General features: G+C 39.0%; 1 protein-coding gene across 1 annotated transcript in view; it reads left to right on the plus strand.

Moving 5' to 3' along the window:
* Window positions 1-27,245, plus strand: part of l1camb (L1 cell adhesion molecule, paralog b) — a 356,560-nt gene that overhangs the window by 23,735 nt on the left and 305,580 nt on the right. The window contains exons 2-17 of the mRNA XM_073812991.1: window positions 4,500-4,658; window positions 5,598-5,612; window positions 6,214-6,316; window positions 6,785-6,954; window positions 7,146-7,271; window positions 7,370-7,540; window positions 7,907-8,021; window positions 10,987-11,171; window positions 11,256-11,387; window positions 11,882-12,025; window positions 14,334-14,445; window positions 17,284-17,444; window positions 18,328-18,487; window positions 18,751-18,878; window positions 18,962-19,063; window positions 19,713-19,913. Coding sequence (XP_073669092.1) covers window positions 4,538-4,658; window positions 5,598-5,612; window positions 6,214-6,316; window positions 6,785-6,954; window positions 7,146-7,271; window positions 7,370-7,540; window positions 7,907-8,021; window positions 10,987-11,171; window positions 11,256-11,387; window positions 11,882-12,025; window positions 14,334-14,445; window positions 17,284-17,444; window positions 18,328-18,487; window positions 18,751-18,878; window positions 18,962-19,063; window positions 19,713-19,913 — 2,146 coding nt within the window. The 5' untranslated portion in view covers window positions 4,500-4,537. The remainder of the gene's footprint in view (window positions 1-4,499; window positions 4,659-5,597; window positions 5,613-6,213; window positions 6,317-6,784; window positions 6,955-7,145; window positions 7,272-7,369; window positions 7,541-7,906; window positions 8,022-10,986; window positions 11,172-11,255; window positions 11,388-11,881; window positions 12,026-14,333; window positions 14,446-17,283; window positions 17,445-18,327; window positions 18,488-18,750; window positions 18,879-18,961; window positions 19,064-19,712; window positions 19,914-27,245) is intronic.

The following is a 27,245-nucleotide window of genomic DNA, read 5'->3' on the forward strand; positions in this document are numbered from 1 at the left end:
CATATGCAATTTAAGTAAATGTAAACTTAAAACAAGCAAAAATATCTGCCACTGGGGTGAGAAAAAATTCTAAAAATAAGTTTACTTTTTTCTTAAAGCAGTGGTTCCCAAACTTTTTCAGTGTGCGCCCCACCTTGTGTATGGTGCATTCCTTTGCGGCCCCCCAAAGAAAATTTGTGACAAAAAACTGTTCTAAAACTCAACATTTTAATTAAAAAACATTAAATTATACAAAAAAAGTAGTGCTTTTGGTTAGTAGTCTTATTTTTTAGGTTTAATTACAAAGAATTCATGATAAATTAATGTATTTCATTAAATGTCATAAAACTGGGGCCCCCTGGCACCATCCCGCGGCCCCCAGTTTGAAAACCACCAACATGATCTCACAAAGTTCCGTGGGATAGTCACGGAATTTTTTGCTCATTTTTCCGTGGCATTCTCACGGATCTCCGCATATTTCCGTGGCCCTGCCACGGACTTTCTTTTCCGTGGCATTCTCACGGATTGGTTACTCAACTGCTTTTTCCTATTTTTAAACCATTGTCGCTTCGGTTTAGGGTTAGATTTGGTGTTTGCATTAGTTTGTCACTTTAAGTATTGGTTTATACTATTTTTTCTAAAGTATTCTTTTATATTTTCTAAACTTTAATCAATTGTTGCCTGGCGTTGGGGTTAGAGTTGGGTTTGGGTAGGGATGTCATTTTATGTAAATCTAACCCTAAACCGAAGCGACAATGGTAAGAAAATAGGACAAAACAGTTGAGTTACCAATCCGTAAGAATGCCACGGAAAAGAAAGTCCGTGGCAGGGCCACGGAAATATGCGGAGATCCGTGAGAATGCCACGGAAAAATGAGCAAAAAATTCCGTGACTATGCCACGGAAATTCGTGAGATCAGGTTGAAACCACTGTCTTAAAGCACAAATTCACTTAAATTGTATAGTTTTTGTCTAAAAATTAGACTTATTTTCTTAGGTCATTTTGCTCATCAAGAAAATACATCTTGATTTAAGAATTGTTAGATATTTTTACTGAAAACCAGACAAAAATACTAAAAAAAGTCATTTTTTGCAGTATGTAGAAGTTCAGTTTATAAATGTGTGTGGGATTTCCAGCAGTGTTGCAGCTGATTTCATTTCCAAACTGTGTGTGTTTTTCCTTTGTGAGGGGATTCCCAGGGGACTCTGTTGTCATGGAAACGGAGATGTAGAGGTACCAGTGAGGCGTGTCCCAGTCTGAGCGTGTGTGACGTTATTAGCATACTCACAATTTTGGCTGTAACAGCGTTGTTCTGATTGTATAATGTGTTTACTAATAACACTTCTACATTTATACACATTACTGACATAAGAGACAGTTTTTCTCAGCTGCTTTGGTGCATTTCTGCCATCATCACATCGCACCTGCAAAAGCCTGTGACTCATCTCTTAAAGGTCCCGTTCTTTCTGTGTTTTTGAAGCTTTGATTGTGTTTACAGTGCACAATATAACATGAGTTCATGTTTCAAGTGTTAAAAAACATGGTATTTTTCACAAAATCTCTATAGTGCTGTTTTCACTGTCCTAAAAACAGTCTGATGTCTTCCTTGTTCTATGAAGTCCCTCCTTCAGAAATACGTAATAAGTTCTGATTGTGTAGTTTGTTTAGTGTGTTGTGATTCGACAGCAGCTTAGCTTAGCAGAGCCATTTGAGCCAATTTGAGCTGGTGACTGACGTATTCCTGTGGGCGGAGTTTAGTCAAAAACTCTTATATTGACATCATTCAATTGGGAGGTAGAGCGCTGTAGTCTAAACCGGTCGTTCTCTGTCATGAAAAGTGAATTCTGTTAAAGAAAATATATCACCTGGCAGTGAACTTTGAGCTTTATCATTTTACAGGTATTATTTATGCTCTTAACAGCAACATTACACACTTACTAAAGTTTGAAAAATGTGACGAGGAAGAACGTGACCTTTAATGGTAAATTTTTCTGTCAAAATGTCAGTGTCATCGGAATTAGATTTTGTCCTTGTTTGTAACAAGACAGTCAAAATGCAGTTGTCAATATAACAAGAATTGAGGGTGGAGGGTTATAGGAGGGTGACTATCAAGTGGGGTGCCTTCATGCTTAAACCGAGGGCACTCCCTTTTGGACGTTTAACACCATAAGGCACTACACCTCCCATAAGCCACTGCATGGACTCATTAAAGGGGTGATAAGCCGTCTGTTTTTGAAGATTTGATTGTGTTTATGGGATGCACTGTAACGTCTTCATGCTTATCATTTTTTACAAATTTCACTTTTATTCTACACGTCAGTTTCCATTCTCTTAAAACAGGCTGTAGAGTTCCTGCTTCTATGAAGCCCCTCCCTCAGAAATACACAATATGCTCAGATTGGTTAGCTTTTTAGCCAGTGTGTTGCAATTCGCTAACCACCCACAGCACGTTGTCCGGAAACATCACACCCTTACCATTATGCATAGTTGAATGTGCTCCGGTGTATTGTAACAAAGATATATAATGTGAACAAGATGCGTCAATGCTATTGCTATGAATCGGGGAGATTGCAAAAGTCAATTTAGTCCATATCTGTCACCAGAACTGTGAACTCATTATAAAAACAAAGCATGGCTACTAGTGGCCAAACAAAACACAGAAGCATGTTAAGCGTGTCTGTAGGTATAGGAGCAGCATGTGATTAAACCCTACATAAAAACTTTGATTAAAGATTAATTTACACTGACCACAATAACACCAAAATTCAAAGTTCACTGGTGGGATTAAAAAGATGTTTGCGCGTGTTTGTCAGATAAGTATGAATTAGCATGTAGCTAACTGGCTAAAGTAGCCAAACAACGTTGTCATTCGCTTTTTTCATTGATGCTAGACGCACCCAACATGGCCTCACTGCCTTTGTTAAGATGTTCCAGGTGGCAGGGTTTTCTCGGTTTTGGGGTTTGTGATGTCACTACAGGAAGAAGTCCTAAGTTCTGTGTTGTGCTACACTGCATTCTAGCCTTGATCTTGTTTCCATCCATGGTATTAGCACAGACTATAAATGCTATACCAGTTTGTTTTTAACACGTATACCCTGATGAATACACACTTAAAGCAGTGGGCAGCTATCTTACAAGCCTGACAAGACTCTCTACACATTATGCCAGTGTAATAACAGTTATTGTTTTGATTAATGTTATTTACATTGTTTATTTCATTATCATTGTATACTTGAGGTTTAGTTGTAACACTGTGTTACTGTAAGATAATAAACGGTTGGATTTGGTGACTTGCACACCAAACTCAGAAATGGAAAAAACAGAAATTCTACAGAAACAGAAAGTGTAGTAGTTGAAAAACAAAACAAAAAGAAAACTTTGGTACTCGCACTCACTCTTTAAATAAAGACATTCATTCAAAAACACACCTTCGGTTCACTGTCTCTCCAGGTTTGTGTCAGCATTTTTAAGAACACAATTGGGGGTTAGGGGCGGGGCATGTGGGAGGGGTCTGATATATGTTCCCTCCCCATGCCATGATTAATGTTTCTGAAAAGCACAGCACAGCTGCCCCTTTTCAACATTTCACCAGTCAAAAACCACACACACATCATTGTACTTACAGTACTTCAATTACTGTCATGTGCTGATGAAGATGTGCACACATCCACGAACACACACACACACACACGCACGCACACACACACACACACACACACACACACGTGCGTGCGCGCGCAAACACACCTACACACACACACACCTGATGTGGTACTGTATGTGCAAGTGTAAATGTTTCAGTGTGTTGTTTTTTTTTGCTTGTGAAGATGTGATATCCCATCTGACCCATCCTGCAGTTCACTAACCAATTAACCCCCTCATACTGTGTGTGTGTGTGTGTGTGTGTGTGTGTGTGTGTGTGTGTGTGTGTGTGTGTGTGTGTGTGTGTGTGTGTGTGTGCGCACACATGCGTTTGTGCTGCAGTAATCTAAACTGACAGCCAACACTAACACATGTGTGGACTTGGAACTGACAACAATGGGAAATGGGATGGCAAAGGGGCGGGGGGTTGTAACAGGGGACATGAGTGTAATTATTGGGTTTTGGGTGGGGGATACAAGACACAGCTGTCATGTCTATATTTCGATTATTTACCCCAGCAGTACCTGCTAAATGTACCTCATTTACAAATAATCACCGTAACATAATATAATGCATCTAAAGGTTGAATTCAGATGAACTGGGCCATTCAGACAAACGGATGTCAATCCTTAATTTGTATTATGAGCTTATCAGTTGTCAGAATATTCTAAATCCATTTATTGGTTTGTGCTGATTTTGTTTAGCATAAGTGTGACTCAGATAAATGTTTGTTCTTGAGGGCTGAAGAATAATTCAGTCAATAATTACAGATGAATATTTGTCTATTTTTACCCATCTCATATCCTTTAGCTTTTTAAATGACTTGATGTTCTCTCTTAAGTTCATTCCTTTGCTCTGTTCTGGTTTGTCATCTGCAGACGCTGTCTCAAGCCCCTGGCTGCTGGTTTGATGCAGAATGCCTCCAGTGCGATGTCAGCCAGCGGACGGTAGAGGGCAGCACGTGCCTCTTCTTCATCTACTGCTCCTCTTCCTCTCTGTGGGACGAATAGACGGTTACATCCAAATTCCTGATGATTGTAAGAACCTTTCAATCTGCACCACGCTCAGAAAAACTTCTGATCAGTTTTCTGATAAAAATGGCAACGAGAAACTAAACTAAAACTCAGCAGTACTTAACCCAAAAAAGAAAATGAGGAATGTGTCTCAGTCAACTCCCTTGTTTAATAGTCATGGCACTGACCAGGCCATTTAATGGTGTCTTATCATTTAAGGACACTGAATCGATCGTTCCCTTAAAAATGCAACAGAAAAACCAGAGAGCATTGCTGTTCACTATAGCTGTGTCCATTTTAATTAAAGTGCTAGCAGAGGTTCAGAGAATACTTAAAGAATTCATCAACTGAGTTTAACTTGTTATACAGGTTTTCAACAATTTACACAGAGAGCACTGCATTATGGATTACCTGCAAAAGCCTGTAACTTCATCAGTTCAACTAATAAAAGTTTTTTTTCCGGTCAAATCAGTGACATCAAAATGAGAAGTCTGTGTTTAACAAAATGATTTATTCAGCGTCCCTGCATCAAAGCATCCTTAGTTCCAAACCACTGCGCAAGATTTTGGGGGAAATGGGGGGTGTATATATGTATGTATGTATGTATGTATGTATGTGTATTTATTTTACTGTTTCCTTCCTTATTATATGTGTTACTTTACTTATATGTACAATAATACTAACAGTGAATTATGCAACTAACTCTAAACCTAAGCCTAACCTGTACATATTACATGTTGTTAGTCACCACTTATTTGTTTAAGCTCACAGTAACAAAAAAAAAAAAACGTTCAAACTTTAGGAGATATACTGTAGGTACAAGAGAAATGACCTCTCTTACACTAATCTCTCTATTTCTCTCTCTCTCTCTCTCTCTCTCTCTCTCTCTCTCTCTCTCTCTCTCTCTCTCTCTCTCTGTTTGTCTGTCTGTCCTTTATGTGCTGCCTGCTGCTGTTTTCTCAGACAAATATAATGACAGTAAGTGCATCATCTTTCTTTTCTGGATTTTCAATATTGAGCACCTTGGATTGTAACCATGTAATGACATTAGTTGTCAAAGCAAAAAATGAAAATTCTGTCATCATTTACTCACCTTCATGTTGTTCTGAAACTGTATGAGATTCTTTTATCTGTCAAACACAAACAATGATACTTCGATAAACGATGTAAGCACACAGTGATGCAGCAAGATGTTGGTTTACAAACTCTAATGGTTTATCAATCAGTCATGTCTTTGTACGTATGTACCATTATTATGGTAATAGAATTGCTTGAAGTTGGATAAAAAAAGTTCTGGTACTCAATGTTGCACCATTGACATGGCTGTGCGTGCGCTAAGTCAGAGGTAGAAGATTACTTGGCAGTTTTGGGATACATTTTGCAAGAATATCAAATTAAATGGTAAATTATTTCGCTTGTAATCTATTACACTAAGTGAAAAGACACAATCACAAATCAACAGTCCTACAATTGCTATTCCTCCAAATGAAAAGTTAAAGCAGACATATTGACTTTACATTATGGGTTGTTGTGGGTTGTTGAATATTATGCATAATGTTTCTGTCTTATGTTCCACCAGTTAAACAACCTCCAAAGATCACAAACCAGGCCGTGTCCCAGACTGTGTTTTCTCTGGATGATGTCAATCTGGCCTGTGAAGCAAGCGGAGACCCTAAACCCAGGTCAATATCTGAATCTGAGCCATCCGACTTCACCTAACTATCTTTAGTCCTACAGTATCTTCTCATGTAACCTTTTTTACCCTGTTTTTACCCTAAATGTGTTAATATTAGTTATTTTCTGCTAAATACTTGAATTTATACAATATGAAAGCCTGAACTGCATAATTATCATGAACGTACGATGAGTAGAACCCACATCAATATAAACTCTGTTAAAGGCCTTAAACCAGAAAACTCCTGGAGCCTCCTGGATAAATAGCTAAATAATCCAGTTAATACAGTTGATGTGAAATTGCAAAAACCTTTTCCAAACTGGAAAGCCAAGGATCATACGCCTCTTATATTTCTCCATTAATCATTTATTAAGATAGCATCAGATTGTATCAGAACGTTCAGAGTCTCTGAACAATAATTGAGATATATTGAAGACATGGGGACTTTCTGTGTTACTTTGTTCTTTCATCACAGCTTCCGATGGGTTAAAGATGGGAATCAGTTTGGGGAGGTTCTTCTGGGCTCTGGTACCCTGACAGCAGATAAAACCAACGAACTTGGGTTTTACCAGGGAACGTACCGCTGTTATGCAGCCAATGAGCTGGGAACGGCCGTGTCTGATGTGGTGCATTTGACTACAGAAGGTGTCTTCTCATTACCGTTATTTAAATACAACTTTTCTATATGAAGATCTGACGTAAATAATGACAAATATTGTCATGCTGAGAATTATGAAATTGTTATATAAAAGGTTTTATTAACCCCAACCTAACCCTAACATGTCTATGAAGTAAATAGTGATTTATTTTGTTAAGTGACGATGTGTTTTTCACAGCTGTTCCAACCTTGCCTAAAGAGAAGGGACAGAAAAAGCATGAGTTTGAGGAAGGAGTGAGCACCGTCCTCATCTGCAACCCTCCGAAAAGTTCTGTCACTCCTAAAATACACTGGATGGACTCTCGTAAGTTCTCCATGTAAATGAGCCAATAACTAAATGGCTGAGCATTAAGCTAAATTCAGTGGTTTAAGTTGAAACCAATTGGTCTGTTTTACTCTTAGAATGGAGTCACATCCCACAGAGCGAGCGTGTAACAACGAGTCTGGATGGAAACCTCTACTTTGCCAACTTGTTGCAAAGTGACAGCAGAAATGACTACACCTGCAACGCTCACTATATCAATGCCAGCATCATCCTGCCTAAAGAACCCATCTCCATGTCCGTCACACCATGTATGTTTTGTGCATTCACAGAAAGCTTTGAGATATAAGGGGCAAAGTTTTAAAGGTGGAAAATAGTCATATGATTATAAAAGATCATAGTAACATCTAAGGGCAGTGGTAGGTTAAGCTTCAACTTTTTCTATCCAATGAGGCCACGTGAGCTAAGAAGTTGCCAAATTCATAAAGTTAATACATTAAATAAATACAGAGGTAAGTGATATCTACTAATGTCTTCCGCATTGTTAAATTGTATGAACAATTAAGTTATTTTTGTATCGGCAGTAAAGACTTCAAAGTTCAAATACATTTTACAACTATCCCCAATTGTATTGATGATTGATACAGATTTTGTCTGTAAACTTTGTGTTTTTACAGCAAATTCAGTGGTGAAGAATCGTCGACCCCGGATAATTTACCCAGCAGGAACTCACAGCTCATATCTGATCCTGAAAGGACAAACCCTGACACTGGAGTGTATTCCTGAAGGACTGTGAGTTAACCCATCTGCTCATACACTAGACCCAAAAATCATTTACACAACAAAAACAAAATATTAAAGCAAGGATACAGGATAAAAAATTAAGACATTTTTAAGAAGTACTTTTCACAAAAAGTCTGGTAGGTTTAGTTGGTTATGACATGTTAAAAAAGTTATCTTTTGTTTAACTTTTGTTGGTAAATAGGCAATTAATGCATAATATAGGCCTAGGCACTTCACATTATGGGGCGGTTTCCTGGACAGGTCTTATCCTAGAATAAAATGCATGTTTGAGCTGCCTTCATTTAAAAATTCACCCTGCACTTACATATCTTAACATATATCAGTGCCATTGTTTTGTTTGGAGATGCACACCAGTATTGTTTTTTGTTAGATATGTTTGTCCTGGATTCATCTAAACCTTTTTATTAAAAGTTTATTAAAAATGTATTAATCTCTTTTAACTTTTAACTTATTAAAGTAATGCTTACTGTATGTGTCTGACTATATAGGCTACAGCTCAGCCTTCATAAAAAAAATCATAATGTGGGGATGTAATTCATTTACATTTTTTACATTATTTCTTAACAAATAGGCAACATTTGTTTTGTAATGTAAAGGAACAAAAAATTACTGATGTGAAAATGATAAAACTGTTATTACACTGTTATACCTCGGGAGCTATGCTTGAATTGTGAGACGGTGCTCTGGTTTCTGTAAAAGCATTGCGGGAATGTTGCTCTACCGATGCATGATGTGGTTGCTGTCGCACATCTGACAAACCAGCGAGTGCCTCAGACAGTAGGCTACTCGACGAATTGTGCAGTGGGTTTAATCTGAATTAGCTTCGTTGCAGCTCTGAAACTTTCGGAGGTGGACTTGGATCTGTAGCCACCTCCGTTACTGTTTAAAATCGACCCCAAGAGACCCATCCTCCCTTTGACCCTGATTGGCCCTGACCCTGACTGAACAAACTAATCAAACTGATGATGGCAGTAAGCATTACCCAATCAGAGGTAGAATAGCATGCATCTTCACAGAATGCGTGTAGAAATGGTTTCCATGAATGAATGCTGCACAACTTTTCAAATCAATAAAATTTTATTTATATAGTGCTTTTCACAATTTGTAATTGTTTCAAAGCAGCTTTACATTAATAAAAGCAGTGAAAAGCACAGAAAATCGACAGATAGCATAACATAATACACGGTAGCATAAGCAGCTAAATTTGCTGCGGCTATGAATCAACATTATAAGCGAGCATATCACTATTGTAATGTATAGAAGAGGGTGCTAAATTAAGCCAAAGAAGGCTGCCTCCCCGGGTTGAAAAACCCCCTAGGAGAAAAAAACCCCAGACTTTTTTGTCGGGGAAATAAAAAAGTCCTAGGAGGGAAAAACCCTTGGGAGATATATATATATATATATATATATATATATATATATATGTACATGTAATTGGATTAGGAGATTAAGCGGGTTCTGCTGGTGGTCGTTGGTCAGGCATCAGCTGGGCATTACGTTGAAGGACGGCCAGTTGATCAGAGGTGTGCCGAGCTTCACATTTACCGGAACTGGGTCTGTTTGTCTCATTGTCCTCGGGGACGAGGGCGAGACAGGGGGAGAGAAACAAAATCCTATTAGCGTAGGGGGCGTTCACATGTAATGCAAGTGTCACACAGTGACGTGGTTTAAATCAGCTTGGTTCCAGACAGGCTAACTATTGCGGCATAAGTATGTTACCCACAGTTGAGGATTTAGCAAATTGGGGGCCCAATGCGAAGGTATCTATGGTATCTATGGGTCCCCATCCGATCTTTAAAAGAAAATGAAACATGCCGATCCTTTTGACTAAGGCCAGAAGCCCCACTGTCGTCAATGCAGGTTCAGTGGCAAACGGGTCTGTATGGCCCGTTTGACAGTGACAAACACTGTCCCATATTGATTCAAAATGAGATGCGCTTATTCACAAATTTAGGACAACTTCAGAAATGTTTGGGAAATTGTAACTTGTGTGGAAGCTACTGCGCTACTTGGTCAAAAAAAGAGCTTCGCTACTGAAAAGCTATTTGATTGAGAAACTATCGACACTACCACCACGCTACTGAAAAATTAAGTTAAACTAGTAGCCTCACTACTTGTAGCAAAACACTGCCACTGACACTACTGCCCAACACTGTTGACATATAACAAGTTGTTCATGCTAATGTATGTGAATGTCACCTCAATCAGTGAAAATGGGTTTTAGTGGTAACACCATCCACACATCTGTGTAACTAAAATAATAAAAAATTTTAAGCGCAGGTGGTTGGGCCAATGTATGCCTGCAGCTCTTTCACCTCAGTACAATAAATATTTTTTATTACAAAGTGTAAAGACAGGTGCTTGAGCCGATCATGTCCGGTACTTGAGTCCTAAGTCGCCCCTGCTGAAAATCTGTTTATAAAAACACTCCTGAGCTGACCTGGAGACAAAAACACAATAATAAACTTGCAATATCTGCACGCTCGTATCCCAACCTATCCAAAATCAGCTTTTTAATATAATCTGGGTGATGGTTTAGAAGTGAAGAATACACTCACTGTGTTTTCCTCTGATCATCAAAACTTCAATAGGAATTCAGTAAGGAAAAAGGTTTTCAGTTCACAGAAAAAGAAAATGCTACATAAGACGATCACCCGCGTCTCATGACTGCCTGTAAAACTGATTGTCAGTCGCTGACTGTTTCCTACACTGCTGTTACTCTGCTTTTTACGAAAATGAAAAAATGTTTCTCATCAAAGTTAAGCATTTTCTTTACATGCACCACTTACTTGTTATATTGTTAATCAGTGCAATTACATTCATAAATGTGTCCCAATATATACACTGTACGTGATTTAACATGAGAAGGAGTGACTTCCTATGCCACTAATCTATGCTGTTTGGTTTCTATGATATTTACATTTGTAATAGTTTTATTATTTGTGTTTTAAAGACCGACACCAGAGGTGCACTGGGAGAGGAAGGACAGCCCTCTATCTTCCACCAGTGCCAAGATAGTGAACTACAAACGCTGGCTTCAGTTTGTGAATGTGTCCGAGAAGGACGACGGCGAGTACGAATGCACTGCCAGAAACAGTCAGGGCTCTGTCACACATCACTACACTGTGACAGTAGAGGGTACGCACAAAACATGTTTCTAATTCACTTTCAATACCTCTCTTTACTCTTTACAATTGTAAAATACATGCATGTTTATTTCAGCTGCTCCGCACTGGACCAAGAAGCCTGAGGAACACCTATACGCTCCTGGAGAGACGGTAAAACTGGACTGTCATGCAGATGGCATCCCTACACCAAACATTACATGGAGTATCAACGGTGTTCCTCTCTCAGGTACTGTAGCTCCTCGTGTGCAATCCAAAACTGACAGGATTAAGTCCACTTCAGCTCATGAATTACAATAAAGTCAGTGCTGTCAAGTCATTTCTGTAGATTACAGTTGTGCACTTCTGAACACGTGAGTTCTTCTTATAGATGAATAATGGAGGTGTCATAGATATTTCTTTTTATGGATCCTGTCGGTCATTACACAGTCCTGTCTCATCATTAACAAACATTCTTGATTGAAAACTGTTATTTTTTGGGGCTCTCGTCTAATCTTTGGTCAACTTTAGTAAACAAAAAAATCTGCCATAATTTACCCGCTGTTTTTTTTTTGCAGACCACAATATCTGATTTTTTGAAGCTGTTTTTATTCACTTTGGTTGAAAATATAATATTTTGTGGTCTGAATAATAAAGTCGTATGAGTCTGGAAGGACATGATGACAGATTTTCTTTATGGTTTGATCTGCTGTCACACTGTGTGGGTTGGTTTATGTGTTTTAGGAACAGATTTGGAGCCGAGGCGGAGCGTGGTCTCAGGCACTTTGATTCTGTCGAACGTTCAGTACAGCGATACAGCCGTCTATCAATGTGAAGCCACCAACAAACACGCAACTATACTACTCAACACACACGTCCATGTCGTTGGTATGTTTCCAGCTTTTTATAAACTTGACTAAATAATGGTCACTTGCTTTGAGTCTACTTAAAGATTGGGCCCTTCTATTACTCTCAACTATAATCAGAGGTATTTTATGGTTAACCTTGGCTATTTTACCATTGGATAAACTGTAATGGTCAACTCATGTGATCACGTGCGGCGCCTCATCCAATCAAAAATGACCAGTAACATCAGTGACGGCGTTCTTAGGCCACCACCACCTGCTTTGTTGTTTTGGCAAAGTTTTAATGTGCATCCATATTTATTTTTTACTATTTTTATTAAGATACAAACAAATAATACAGAAAATATGGACATAAAATTAAAATATTCCTAGTCCTAACACAGGTTACAGAGAATACATACTGTATGATGAAAGGCTGACAGCCGATGCAAAGCAACATCAGCTGCCAAGATGGTGGAAGAGTACCAACTTTTTTGTCAGCATTTTGGTATAACGGCATTCCAAGCTGCCATGCAAGCCGTCGCTGAGTGTTTCACTGGTTTGAGGAGAGAACACCAGAAGAAACCTGCTCGAAACAAACACTAGAATCTAGTGTTAGGTATCACCCAGACCGCAGCTCTGCAGATGTCTGTCTGCGAGGAACCACAAGCTGAAGATGTCCAAGAAGATGCAACACTTCTCGTATAGTGGTGACAGCTTTTCCTTTCTGCTGTCCACCGTAACAGACAAAGAGCTGGTCTGAGGTCCTGAAGCTTTGTTCTGTTGAAGTACAAATGCAGTGCATGTACGGGACATAAAAAAGCCATGGCTGGGTCTGCCTCCTCTGACGGCAGCGCTTGCAGGCTCACCACCTGATCTCTCAAAAGAGTGGTGGGAAAATTAGTTACTAGTGTTACGTTAGAGACAGCAAATCCAAACTGAAGGCACGAATCATTGATCAAAATGCATAGAGTTCCCCTACCCTCTTAACGGAGGCCAATGCAACGAGAATCAAAGTTTTCATTGTGAGAAACTTGACAATTGCCAACTTCAGATGCTCAAAGGGAACTTCCTGAAAGGTTTTTAGCACCACGGACAGATCCCAGGGAGGAATAGGTGGGCAACGAGGGATTTAACCATTGCACAACCCTTAAAAACCTCATAAGCAGGTTGTGCGGACCCACTGACCTACCGTTTATCAGGGTATGGTGAGCGGATATCGCAGCAAAATCTACATTGAAGGTGGAGGGGGACAGCCTCATCTCCCATCGATGCTGAAGATATGAAAGCACGGCGCTGCTGTGACATTCTCAGGGGGTTTTCCTATAGAGCACCAAATGAAAAACAGGTTCCATTTTAGCGTTTTAGCAGTTAATCGTGCTGCAGCAATAGTGGTAGATACCACTTGCAGTACATAACTTAGAACCTCCATGCCCTGTCCACAGACCACACATGGAGGTTCCACAGATCGGGACGCGGGTGCCATAATGTGCCCCCTCCTTAAAAAAGAAGGTCCTTCCTCAGGGGAATTCGCCAGGGTTTTTTGCGCGGATCATGAGTTCCAGGAACCAGTCCCTGGTGGTTCAGCAAGGAGCAACCAGTAAAATGCCCTCCTTGTCCTCCCTGACTTTGCACAGTGTCTGTGGGAGAAGCCTCACTGGGAGAGATGCATATTTGCGCAGATCCCACGGCCAGCTGTGTCTCAGTGCCTACACACTGAGTCAACCGTTGGTTAGTGAATAAAACAGGTGACATCAGGTGATGGTACAATAAACTACAGACATGGGAGACAATGACAGGACTTCAAAATAAAAGACATGACAAGGGAAACAGGACAGTCTCATGACAATATTATAGTCATCAGGGATATATCGTTATCAACAGCCATAATTCAAGTCTCTAGTAATTAAAATTCAAATAGCATTTATACAGGTAAAAGCACATTTTACAATATAATGAAATATATACTATATAATATGATATTTATACATAAGCCTACATCATTAACTTTTTAAGTTAAAGTATCATAAAAATACAGTATATGTTGATTAGACAAAAATGCTGAATTTTTTTACAGTGCATGTATTCACTGTTTTCATCCAATGTCTTCCATCATCCTCACCTGCCCAACGATCAACATCATCTCCACTTCATATAAGCTCTCCTGTTTCCCTTCAGTATTTTGTCCGTTCTTAGTCATTTACAGTCATATTTGTTTTTTGCATGTCTCCATGTCTGTCTGCCCGTCCTTGTATTAATGTAATTAAAGTTGATTGTCTCCAGTCTTCTCCCTCCACTTGCACCGCTTTATATATGTATTAAGGATTTTTCCTTCTCTTTTTCTCTGTCAGAGCTTCCTGCTCAGATCCTGACAGCTGATGGATTAGTGTACAAGAATACAACTGGATCAACCATCATACTTAAATGTAGAACGTTTGGTTCCCCGAGACCCAAGGTGGACTGGTAAGCACGAACATATGAATATAAAAAAATGATGTTTTTGAAACACATGAACATGTATTGGACATATAATGAAGAAATCCATTCAATGAGAGATCATGAAAGATGCAAACTCCAACTAAATAGCATCTCGGAGTGAAACCTCAAAAAGTTGCTTGATAAAATGACAAGAGAAGATTTCTGCAGATTTTTTTCTTCAGATCAAACCCGAAGTTTATTGACAACAGCGAAGAAACTGTCACAACTGTTACTATTGGGGACGATAGATCCATATTTATGAAAATGTATTAAATGATCTGTTGGGGTTGCTTTTGGATCTTTAAACCATGACAGTATATCCTGCATAATCTGGCAGAGCATGTGCTGCAACACAAAGATCTTTGGTTTGATGACACTGATGTACAAATGTACAGCTTGAATCTCTTTGATCAAAGTGACTGCCAAAAGCATAAATGTAAATGGATATAATAATTTCCTACTTAACACATGCCCACATTCTGTACAAGTTAACTGTCCTCAAAAAACAGAGTCCAGTGAGATGCACATTCAGTGATCACACAAGGATTGATTATAGATTAAAGGATGGCAACACTGTTTGCATGCATCTCCATTCACACTTAATGACTTTAACAAGTTTGAATGATCATATTAAAGGGCCAGATGTGCTTCATTTCTCACACACACGCACGCACGCACGCACGCACGCACGCACGCACGCACACACACACACACACACACACACACACACACACACACACACACACAGTTAATATGTGTGTGTGGGGGGGGGGGTTGGTTTATGTGGTTTATGAGGATAGTGTATAATGACATGTTTATTATGCTATAAAGGTGGTTTACGAGGACACCATAAACAGAAACGCTAAAAAACATACTAAATGGTAGTTTTTCATAGACTAAAGACTGGCAACAGGTTTTTGTGACATTGGGGTTAGGGACTGGGGTAGGTAAGGGGATCAGAATATAACAGTTTGGACAGTATAAAATGCATTGCTTCTATGGAGATGTCCCCGTAAACCAGTGATTCCCAACCGGGGGTACGCGTACCCCAGGGGGTACGTGAAGAGTTTCCAGGGGGTACGCGAAAAGATTTACATTTTACTTTGATCTCATTTACTTTTAATAAAAATGTCTTTCGTTTGTCCAGTCATTTACCTAAGATTGATTTTTGTGAGGAAAGCATTGTAAAAAGGACAACTTTGTAATTTTAATCTTATCATTAATATAATTAGCCGTCAAGAGTAAATGCGCTGCATGATCCAAAACGCAATAGCGATGTCCAACTCAAGAAAGATCTGACTATTTTCAATGAACCTGAATAGTTTCTAAAGACACAAAGTTTATTAACTATAAATAATGTTCATATAATGCTATAATATTTATTCCCGCTGCCATTACATATTCAAATTATGCAAAAAAAACTTTTGCATTGTTTTTGGCTAACATATATTGTCCCGTATGATGTCTTTTGTATTTATAGAGAATGTCTTAACACATTTTGTTTCTCTTAATATTTGAACTGAATAATTTAACTTATTTGCACACTTTAAATATCAGTAACTTAAATTGAGATTGTAGTAAATTTAGGGCATTTACTAAAAAGGACGTTAGAGCTCAATTCCAAATAAGCGCCGGAGTGGATAATTTGCGTGTGATTTACTACAAAGGCGCAAATAAAATACACAGGCACAATAATGACATAAGCACATTTCTATAATGACCATTGCAATCTATTAGAGCAGCGCAAAGTAGTACAGGGTCGCAAATAAGAGACCTCGGCAGGACATCGCAATGAAAATGCAGATTGCGGAGTGTGAAATTCCAGCTAAGTGAAAGTAAGAACCGGAGGACGAAAGATGAACGGTAAAAGAAGTTTGAAATACCTGATTTGACTTCTCCTCGTGACTTCTCCTCCTCTTTTCTCCAGCAAATTAAACATGACATGGCTTGGCAAACTATATATTTTTTAAAGTATGTTCCTCTGGCAAAATTTAATACTCTCCTCGCATTAATGTTGCTTCTAAAATGAAAACTCCCACAAATGCAAATGCAATAAGGTCGCAAAAATAACACATTTTCAGAGCTAAATATCAACTGCGTGTCTTTAGTAAGTTCAGTCATTATTTAACGCCAAAATGATGGTTTGCGCAAGCTGTTAGTAAATCTGGCCCTTAAAGGGGTCATATGATTACATTTTTTTAATTTGTAAAATAAGTCTTTGGCGTTCCCAGAGTCCATATGTGAAGTTTTATCTCAAAACACCCAACAGATAATTAATTATAGCATGTCAAAATTGCCATTTTGTAGGGCTGAGTAAAATGTGCTGTTTTTGGGTGTGTCTTTTAAAATGCAAATGAGCTGATAAAATGCAAACACTGATCGCAATGATAGTGGTTTGTTGAAATAAACATGCTACATCAGTCAGTGCTTTTTACTTTAATTTTTAAAATTAATAAATATTACTAATTATTTGTCTTTAAAACACAACTTAGGTTTAGTTTCGATGAAGGGGTACTTGAGCCTTACTGATAGGGCTGTGGGGGTACTTGGGGCAAAAAAGGTTGGGAACCACTGCCGTAAACCACATACACCAACATGTGTGTGTGTGTGTGTGTGTGTGTGTGTGTGTGTGTGTGTGTGTGTGTATGTGTGTGTGTGTGTGTGTAGACACCAGTAGCGTATCAGATTATCATTATGTGAGCATTCTGTAGATTTACTGTAAGTGCTTACATACAGTTCAATAATTGTGTTTAATTATGAAAGGGTTAATGGGAAGAGACAAACCAAAGTAGCAGTGATGTATTTGTTGAATGATGTTTGCAGGGAGATTTTCGACTCTAGTCCAGCTGTGTCCAATGCTAAAATGTCTCAGATGGCCAATGGAAATCTTCAGATCAGTAATGTGAGTCAGGAGGAGAGTGGCATTTACACATGTTCAGTGAGAGACAGTAACATAACCATCAGCGCCGTACTTGAAGTCTTAAGTAAGTATTTCGATTATTGTTTAACACCACAACAAAAGTGGTCCTGTTTACTTTTGTGAAATTGCTATTGTCATGCATATTATGTCTGTTGTTCAGAGAAATTCTCTCTGACGCCACTAAATCCACATACATCATACAGCCATAGGACCTCAGATCATTGATATCCAGTGTTGGGGTAACGCATTACAAGTAACGCGCATTACTTAATAATATTACTTTTCTGAAGTAACGAGTAAAGTAACGCATTACTTTATAAATGAACACATTAATATTTGAGGTACTTTTTTTAAAGTATGGGGAGTTACTTTTCAGTTAAATTAATTCAATTTAAAAATAAAATAATGTACTGAATTAAACTGAACATATTAACATAGAATTACGCACTCTGTGCGCCTCAGCGGGAACAGTTTGAGTCAGAAACGGAGATGGCAGGCCAGAGCTTGACATTTTTGCGATTACTTTTAAGGCCTAAAAGAGATCAAGCCTCAGCCAAGTAAGAAAAAGAAACTTAAAAGTAACGCAAGCATTACTTTCCATGAAAAGTAAATAAGTAACGCAATTAGTTACTTTTTTGGGGAGTAACTTAATATTTTGTTATGCATTACTTTTAAAAGTAACTTTCCCCCACAACGTTGATATCTAACTTATATAAATCTACTTACAGTTTTGAGGATAACAGTAAATAGTGGGTTTCATGACATGCCGGTCAGAAGAGTTTCTTATGAGGAAATGTTTCAGACAGAAATCATCTGCAAGCTCACGTTCAGCTCAGACTGCTTTCTTTGAATTGAAATCAATGAATTCTTCTACATATTTCCATGTTTGTTGTCACACAGTCGTACACATGATGGAAGTTAACTGAGTCTTGTTTTAATTTCTCCAGACAGAACAAAAATCGTGGCTCCACCCCAACACCTGCGGGTCATTCGTGGAAATGATGCTGTTTTACAGTGCAAATTTAGCGTGGACCACCGGTTAAAACATCCCACCATTCAGTGGAAGAAAGACGGACACAAGATTGCGGCATCTGCTAATGACGACAAGTAAATAAATACAACAACAGTTTCATCTAGTGATGGACAGATATAACGACAAAAATAGCCATTTTAGATTATGTATTATCAGTGGATAACTATCAGTATGTGGATCAGTATTACATCAGCCACTCTCTGGTTGACTTTCAAAAAACTGTGACTTCTTCTGGCTCATCACAGTAATAACCTGAAATGACAAAACATTATTGTTGCCAGTTGCTGAGCTGTGCCATGGGGTTTATAGTGTTTTTTGTTTTGTTACGTGACTGCAGGTACACTGAATATCCAAATGGCTCTCTGAAGGTGACAGATGTACAGATTCAGGATTCAGGAGAATACGGTTGTGAGATAAGTACTGAACTAGATTCAGATGACGCCAGCGGCTCCATCACAGTGCAGGGTAAATCTCTCAACAGATCATCAGTTATATTCACACAGCTCTACAGTATTATCTACTCAATCTTTGCACTTGACCATCCTCAGATAAACCAGGTGCTCCTCTTTTTGTGGAGATGTCTGAAAAGAGGGAGCGAAGCGTTACTCTGACCTGGACGGCTGGCGATGAAAACAACAGCCCTGTTTTTGGTAATTTTAATGAAAACCATTATATGACCTGTGTTCAGACTACTATACTATTGGGATGCTTACTCTGTTTGCATGAACAGCGTAGATGTGACGGACAAGCAATATCAGCTTCAGCTCTTTACGCAATGATTATTTGACCAACTTTAGAACACAAAATTGAATGGAAACAATCATGTTTATTTCAAAGTTATTCCATGGCCTGTTGAATTGATTGGCTTGAAAGATATTAAATTAATTTGTTTAACCTCCTAAGCTTTGGTTGGTCTTTTTTCAGATTTCTTTCAGCTATTTTGGGGTTAGGAAGAACCAAAAAATATAATAACCAAATATTTTTCTTTGAACATGAAGCAGTGTAATTGTCCACATTTGTGTACAACCGGTTCCTGTTAAACAGAATTAAGTATTATGGCGCAAACAACAAAAAATGTGGTGTCCAGGTATGTGGAAGTCCAGGTCTTAGGAGGTTAATGCACAGTAATTGATGAAAATAATATTTTTTTATTAAATATTAAAAGCATCTAGTGAAGCAGAGTGCATTTAAAATCCTTTAATGCACGGCAGGCCGTTGATTATCTCTTACATAATATTACGGTAAAGAGCAACTACTAAAGACATGCCTCTCTAAGCTTTTTTCTCTGTTGTCCATCAGAATATATTATAGAGATGAAGGAGGAGCAGTGTACAGATGCAAGCACATGGAGGGAATATGAGAGAGTTCATCAAGACATCAAACAGATTGAGATTCATCTGCAGCCGTTCTGCAAGTATCATTTCCGGGTCAGAGCTGTGAATGAGATCGGAAACAGTGAACCCAGTTCTGAATCTGAATCCTACATCACCCCTGCTGCCAGTAAGATCATCTGAACATACTCACTATAATGTGCTTCGTATGGATGCCCTCTGTTTATGGATATAGTAAAGAATATACAAATCTATGGTATATTTCTATCTATGTAAATATATTGTAACTAATGACCAGTTAAGCATTAACTAATGTTTCTTAATGTTAATGTTTCCTAAAACTAATTAAATTTATTATAAAGTGTTACCGGATTGAACTCATCGTCTGCAAGGTTCTTGCTTTCATACATTTCATACACATCAGTGTTTTGAAACCACGCACTGTTATTCTTACACATGTTGGGGTATAAAGAAAAAAATTATGTTATGTCTACATGGGTCAACTTTATTGTATAATGTCAATATCAATCACGGCAACTTGCGCTTGGCTTATAACTTCTATTGAAGAGTGAAAACAGAAAGTCCGACCTATCTCCAACTCATAAAGTTTATTTGAAATACGACCCAAACGGCTGCAGGCGATAACACTTGAATGTACTATAGTTGCTTATACAAAGCATTTGCCAAATGCGTACAAGCTAATTTTTGAAATTATATATAATGATATAGCGGGTAAAGGATCATCTGTAAAGTTCATGTGTTATGTATAAATGAACAAGTAGTGTTTTTTTCTTGGAACAGAACCCGACATGAACCCAGAGAACGTGACAAGTGTGTCTACAGATCCCAACAGCATGATCATCACATGGAAGGTGATAAGCAGAGAAAGAATAACTGTTTTTCTCATAAAAGAAAGACACACAGGACAGTCACACATTCAGTATTTTTACACTTTATGCCCTTTTTTCTTGCTTTTGAAAGGAACTGGAGCGGCGAGAGTTCAATGGGCCTGGATTTAAGTACAAGGTCTCTTGGCGTCAAGCTTCAGGCAGTGGACCGGACTGGAAGGAAAGCATCGTCTCAGGCCCTCCCTTAATAGTGAACGACACGGGCACCTTCATTCCCTTTGAGATTAAAGTTCTGGCAGTCAATGACGAAGGCACAGGCCCGGAGCCGGTGGCAAAGCTTGGATACTCAGGAGAAGACAGTGCGTTCTTTAATATCTACATCGATTCATAAAAGTCTGCTGACTTGCCGTGTGTCTCAATCAGCTCCCTTGTTCAGTAGTCAGGGCACTGATCAGGGAGTCGGCCATTTTAAGGGCTGTCTCAATCGCAAAATCCGTTCAGTGCACTGGAACGTTCGTTCCCTAAAAATTCCCACAATGCAACGCAAAAACCAGTGAGCATCGATGTTCCCTATGTTCCCTAACCGGAAATCACGTGACCTTTTCTGACGCTCGCCACCCGAACATCACGTGATCCAACTCAATAAACTTTATGAAATGTTACAGAACTTTTATAAAGACAAACGTTTGTTTTAGTTGTAAATATAAACACACATTGCTACACAGTAAGGGATCACAATTTACTCAATATTTAAAATAATATTTATTTAAAATTGTAAATATATTTATTACATTTAAAATGTAATTATATGCCTCCAATTTTATGCACAGATATGTAAGAGAATAATGACAGCATTTTCCACAATGTACTGTTTTTTAAAATTAAGTCAGAGAGATGTTGGTTTTGCCGGTTGTTGATGAGTAACAGCTGTGAATAATCACAACGCGCTAAGCAGCCACGTGACAGAAAAATAAGTGAACATTGTCCCAATGTGAAGTGAGCTAGGGTCCTTACCAGTGCCCGAACCTGTGTACACGATATACTGATTCACGACCTCGGGAGCTAGGGAACGAATTGAGACACACGGTTGGTTTTACCCCATGTTTTTAAAAGACTAGACTGGAGCAGTATGGACTTGCCGGTGATCCAGGCTGGTTTTTGTTGCTGGTCAGAAAGACATCTTAGCTTTAGGAGTGTTAATCCGAGCAACATGACATGTTTACCCTGTTTGAGTGGATTTAAGCTTGCTCTATCAAACTGTTGTGGATTTGCATTGATAGCATTTACGATTGGGTTGGGTTAGTGGAAATAAACCTGTGTATGAGTGTCGTGTGTGAATCTGCAGAGACAGTACTGTAACAGTTCGTCTGATGCATTTCACAGTAAAATCGTGCCAACCATGAGCAACCCTTATTATTTTTTAATCCACATAACAGAGTGTGACAAATCTGAACAATAACAATAATGCTGAAATGTATCAGGAAAAATATGTAAGATAATCTAACATTTCAAGTTTGGTCCCGCCTAAAGTTGAGGTTGTGCAATTATTTAAGTTTGGATTATTTTGCAGGTAATTTATGGGCCATAAAATTTAGTGTAAAAAACAACTGTGAAATCTTTGATTTCTTTCAGTACCTCTTGAAGCTCCGTCTGGTGTAACAGTCGAGGAACTGCCATCAAACAAAACCGTCGTCAGAGTAAGATGGAGTCCGGTCAGTAGAGAATCAGTGCGAGGACACTTACTGGGCTACAAGGTACACCAGCACATCCTAAGTCTATAAATCATTGTTTGTTTCCAGTGGATGATTTTTACAATTTGTATTATTTCTTAGATCCATCTAAGAAGAAAGGGTCCCAGAACTCACTTTCACAGAAGGCTGAAAAAGCGTTGGCTCGCTGTGAATAACAGAGAACAGGAGAGAGATGAAGAGAGGAGGGTGCTGAAGGTTTATGGAAACAAGCTGGAGGAGGTTGTGAGCGGCCTGCAGTTTTACTCAAACTATACTCTGACCGTGACAGCGTTCAACGGCAAAGGCGAGGGACCGCATTCAGATCCGCATCACTTCAGCACACCAGAGGGAGGTCAGTGAATGTCTGTAAACTACTCAGTGTATCATTGTATGAACACCATCAGTTACGGATACTGGGACAAATTTACATTAAGGCATTTAACAGACGCTTTTATCCAAAGCGACTTACAAGAATTAGAAAAACAATCAAGCGATTTGTCATAGAAAGGCAATAATACAAGAAGTAAATATACCAAGTTACAAGTTTTCACTATTCTGAAACACTACCTGTTGAGAAAGAAAGAGTGGTATTTATTTTCTTGTGTGTCTCCAGTCAGTATAAATTTGTCAAATATTTTTGGAAAATAAGAGTTTTCAGTTGTTTATTGAATGTTGCAAGAAATGTGGCTGACTAGATTCCTATAGGAAGATCATTCCACCACTAGGGAATAGTGAAGGAGAATTAGATGGTATGTAATTTAGTGACCTTTTGTGAAGTTAAGACAAGGCGCTGCTCATTTGCTGAATGTAAAGTTCTGGATGGGGTGTAGGAATGCAGGAAAGTGTTAAAATTATGCTGGTGCAGTGCCATTGAAAGTTCTGTAGGTGAAACTGACTGTAACCTCTGTACAACATCAAATACTGTACTAGTAGCCGATGCGGAGTTCGTCTTTGGGTGAATGTAAACTGTTGTAATAAAAGTCTGAGGGAACTCTCTGGGTAGATAAAACGGTCTCAAGGACACTGATAACAGTTCTACATCAGGCGTACAAATTCGCTCTCTGACAGTAACAGAGGAACAATATCGCTTGTTGACATACAAACATACCCCTCCTCCTTGGCTTTTCCCCGTCACATTTGATAGTCGATCCAAATGAAATCGGGCTCTGAATCCATCCATACACAAATTAATATCCCGGTCACCCTCTGTGAGCCATGTTTCAGTGAATGCCATGATACAGTAGTTCATAAAATCCTTTTGGTAGCGGACATTTCCTTGAAGCTCATCCACTTTGTTCCTCAGTGATTGTACATTTCCCATGATCATCGAAGGCAATGGAAACCGGTTGACGCGCTGTTTCTTTAGGCGAGTTTTAACGCCGCCTCGTTTGCCCCTTTTTCTTTTCTTCACCGTGCACCTTGCTTCCTGGTAATCCCTTCTAATAAAGTTTGGTACATTCAGCATTAGATTTTCCTGAGCTGGGTTAATATTCTTGAGCTGCAACAATGTCTCTCTAGAATATGTTGTCCTTATTTGGCATAAAGCCCCGCAATTCTAGCCTAGAGATTACCAGGGCCTGGATCAGGAGTTGTGCAGCATGCTCCGTAAGAAATGGGCGTATTATAAGCATCAAAGTTCCTCTGTTCCTCAGTTCCTTAGTTCCTCTTGGCCCAAAGAAAGAGAAACAGACTATATTTTTAGATGGTAAACGGACGCTATATAACTCAGGGGTCAAAGGTCACAGGGCCTCAAAATTTTTCACAGCAGCAGTCCTTGATTAGATATCTGAAATTTCAGCTTTCTACATCCTTCCCATGTATGACTTTTTTGCATTTGAGGTAGACTCACAAGAAAATACAATACAAAACAATACCAACTTTATTTCTATATTGCAAATTTAAAACAACTCCCGTTGACCAAAGTGGTTTCCAGGAAGACATTTGATAAAAAAAACAAAAAACAAAATTAAAACAACAAGAGAGGAGCTTATACAACTCTAGCCAAAATTAAAAGCCATGCTGAAAAGATATGACTTCAAGCTCAACTTAAAAACATCCACAGAAGGAGCCGATATAATGTACAAAGGAGGCTTCCATAAGTGTGGATGGGCTGCCAAAAAAGCCCTGTACCCCCTTTGATTTTAACCTTGTAGATAATAGCAAAAATATGGCCATCAAAAATTGTCACTGGCAGGAAATTGTTTATTCTTAATTAAAGCAACACTATGTAGTTTCCATGTAAAAATGACTTACAGCTCCCCCATGTGGTTGAAAAGCGCAACAGTGCCTGGTATCAGACACTCTTCTGCAGGCAGGGGGAGGGGCGGGGCTGTGTGCTCTACCCTCCACCGCCACTTTCAGAGTGTCCTTGTAGCAGCTAGGAGGCTGCTCAGGTTGCAGCAACAGTACAATTTGTCCAGTTAAAAGTTGTTCCATCACTGAAATAATTTATGAGACATAATTTAAAGGTAAAAAAACTACATAGTGTTGCTTTAACTCGTCAATGGAGTGGAAAGGGTTAATTAGCCCAAACAGCATAAACAGCCTATATTTTTAGCTGACAGATGGGACGCTCTAGAATTCAAAGTCAAAGGTTGCAGGCACAAGACCTTTACAGGCACAAACTACCATAGAGGTCTATGTAAGGTAGAGAGGCTTTTTTGCACCTCTCGACACCGTCCCCTCTGTTGATGCAACTTTCTGTAAAGTTTTTCAAGAGAGCCAGCTCCGTTTAGTGTCAATTAAGTTGCAGGTGAGTGTTTCCTGTAACTCAGCAAAATCACAGGAAGTCCCATTTTTAACTTATTTAGGTAGCAGATGGGATGCTTTAGATTCTGTGGTCAAAGGTTGCATCAGTCATAACTTATTTGACAAGTCATTTTGCCTACTTATGTTTCATATGTAAATTACTACAGGTATTGTCAGACTGTGCACTTTACTGCATGTTCACTCCAATTACACTATTGTGTTAATGAATTATGACCAAATAATGTAATTTTTTAGCAACAGCCTACATGTCAAATAATGTCAAAGCCATGTCAAATAAGTTACAACTGTATGAAATCTGGTGTTTTGGTATCTGGTGTTTTGCACCCACCCTGATAGCAAAATTCCAACATTCGTGAACTGCCTAATATCTCAGCTCTGGAATGTCCTAGAAAGTATACCACAAAAATACCACTCCTGTCTAAGCATTCTCTTGTTATGGTCTTTATTTTAGGCAGATCATTACCGCTTAGGGTTTTTTAAGGCCAAAAAATCAAGGTCCTTTCTATACATCTGAAACTCTGGATTCTGAAAGAGGTGGTGGCATTTCTGGCATTCTAGGACATTCTAGAGCTGAGAAATAGCCCTGTCCACCTACAACTTATTCCATTTAAAATAGGTGGTTTATGTACAATGTTTTTTTTTAAACCATCTATTGTAATCACCAGGTTCTCATAATTACTCTAAAATAGTTATTATGACTCAAAATGAACACAGAAACTCAAAGTCTGAAAGAGCATCCCAGTCACAGCTTATGTAAGTTACAAATGAACAAAATTAGTAATATAATCCCTATGGTTGCCTGGACGTAGTATAGGCAGCACGTTGGATTTAGTTGGTCAGGGGTATGGAAAAGCCTTCCATGGGAGGTCGTATGTGGCCAGGGGGACACCAGGGCATTATTTAAGCGGCTGGGGGATGTAGGCTGTCAGCGGGATGAATAGGCCTCCCACAGGAAGCTGTATGCAGTAAGAGGGATGCTGGTGTATTGTTTAGGCGGCCTGTGGGATTTACGTGAAGGGGGCAGCTTAGGCCTTCCTTGGGAGCAGTAGGCGATCAGTGGGACGCATGGGCGACGTTTATGTGGTCGGGTTAGTTTGCAACATGCTGGATTTGTTTTATTTAATTATGGCACAAAATGTATTCCATACCTGTAGGTCACCGTGGAGGGTGACAGGATGGCATCGACACATTCAGGAAAAACGTCAAGAGCATCCAAGAACAGCCGCCTGGACTGCCCTCTAGATAACCCTCCCTGAAATTGCTTCCCTTAGGCGGGATAGGATGTTCTGTATCTTTGCTCGTGCCAGAAATACAATCAGTTTCCTCTTAGCAATTTTCAGCTGGAGGTGGCATTTCTTCATCCAAGCCAGGATGTCTGCTAAGCAGGCTGTAATGCGTGCTGTTATGGTGGGATCATCAGCATAGCAGTGACAGGAGAAGCCGTTTACCTGTATGACAGGTCCTAAGTATGTTGTGTAGATGGAGAAAAGGAGTGGACCAAGCACTGATTCCAGTGACCATCTGGTGGGCTGTGGACAATGTGCCCCTCCACAACACCCTGAAGGATCTGTCGCAGAGATAAGATTTAAACCATGGGAGAGGATTACCTATGATCCGTAGCGATGATAAGGTGGCTAGTAGGATCTGATGGTTGATTTTGTCAAAGGCTGCCGAGAGGTCAGGCAGAATCAGAACCGATTTGGATTCTGCCTTAGCTAGCAATGCTTCGGTGACCGATAGCAGTGCCGTTTCGGAGGAGTGCTTGCATTTGAAACCTGACTGTTTGTCATCTAGTAGGTTATTCAATGATAGAAAGGAGGAAACCTGATTGAAAACAGCTTTTTCAAGTGTTTTTCGCAATAACAAATTGTGGCATGAATCTATTTAAAATTTAAATTTAATTTAACATTTATCGTTTAATTTGTTTTCCTGTTGCTTATTTACTTTTAGATTTATGTTTAAATCATGTTGGGTTGTAACAACCTTCCATTGCTTTACATGCTGTTCCTTTACTTGAAAGACTGAATTATTAAAACCGAATGGGCTACAATGCAACACAACACAACACAACACAACACAACACAACACAACACAACATGTTTATTGTTTTACAGTTACAGATGTCTTCACAGATAAACTGAATGTGTGCTCTTT

Source organism: Paramisgurnus dabryanus, chromosome 21 (genome assembly GCF_030506205.2).
Source record: "Paramisgurnus dabryanus chromosome 21, PD_genome_1.1, whole genome shotgun sequence".
In the NCBI taxonomy this organism is placed as follows: Eukaryota; Metazoa; Chordata; class Actinopteri; order Cypriniformes; family Cobitidae; genus Paramisgurnus; species Paramisgurnus dabryanus.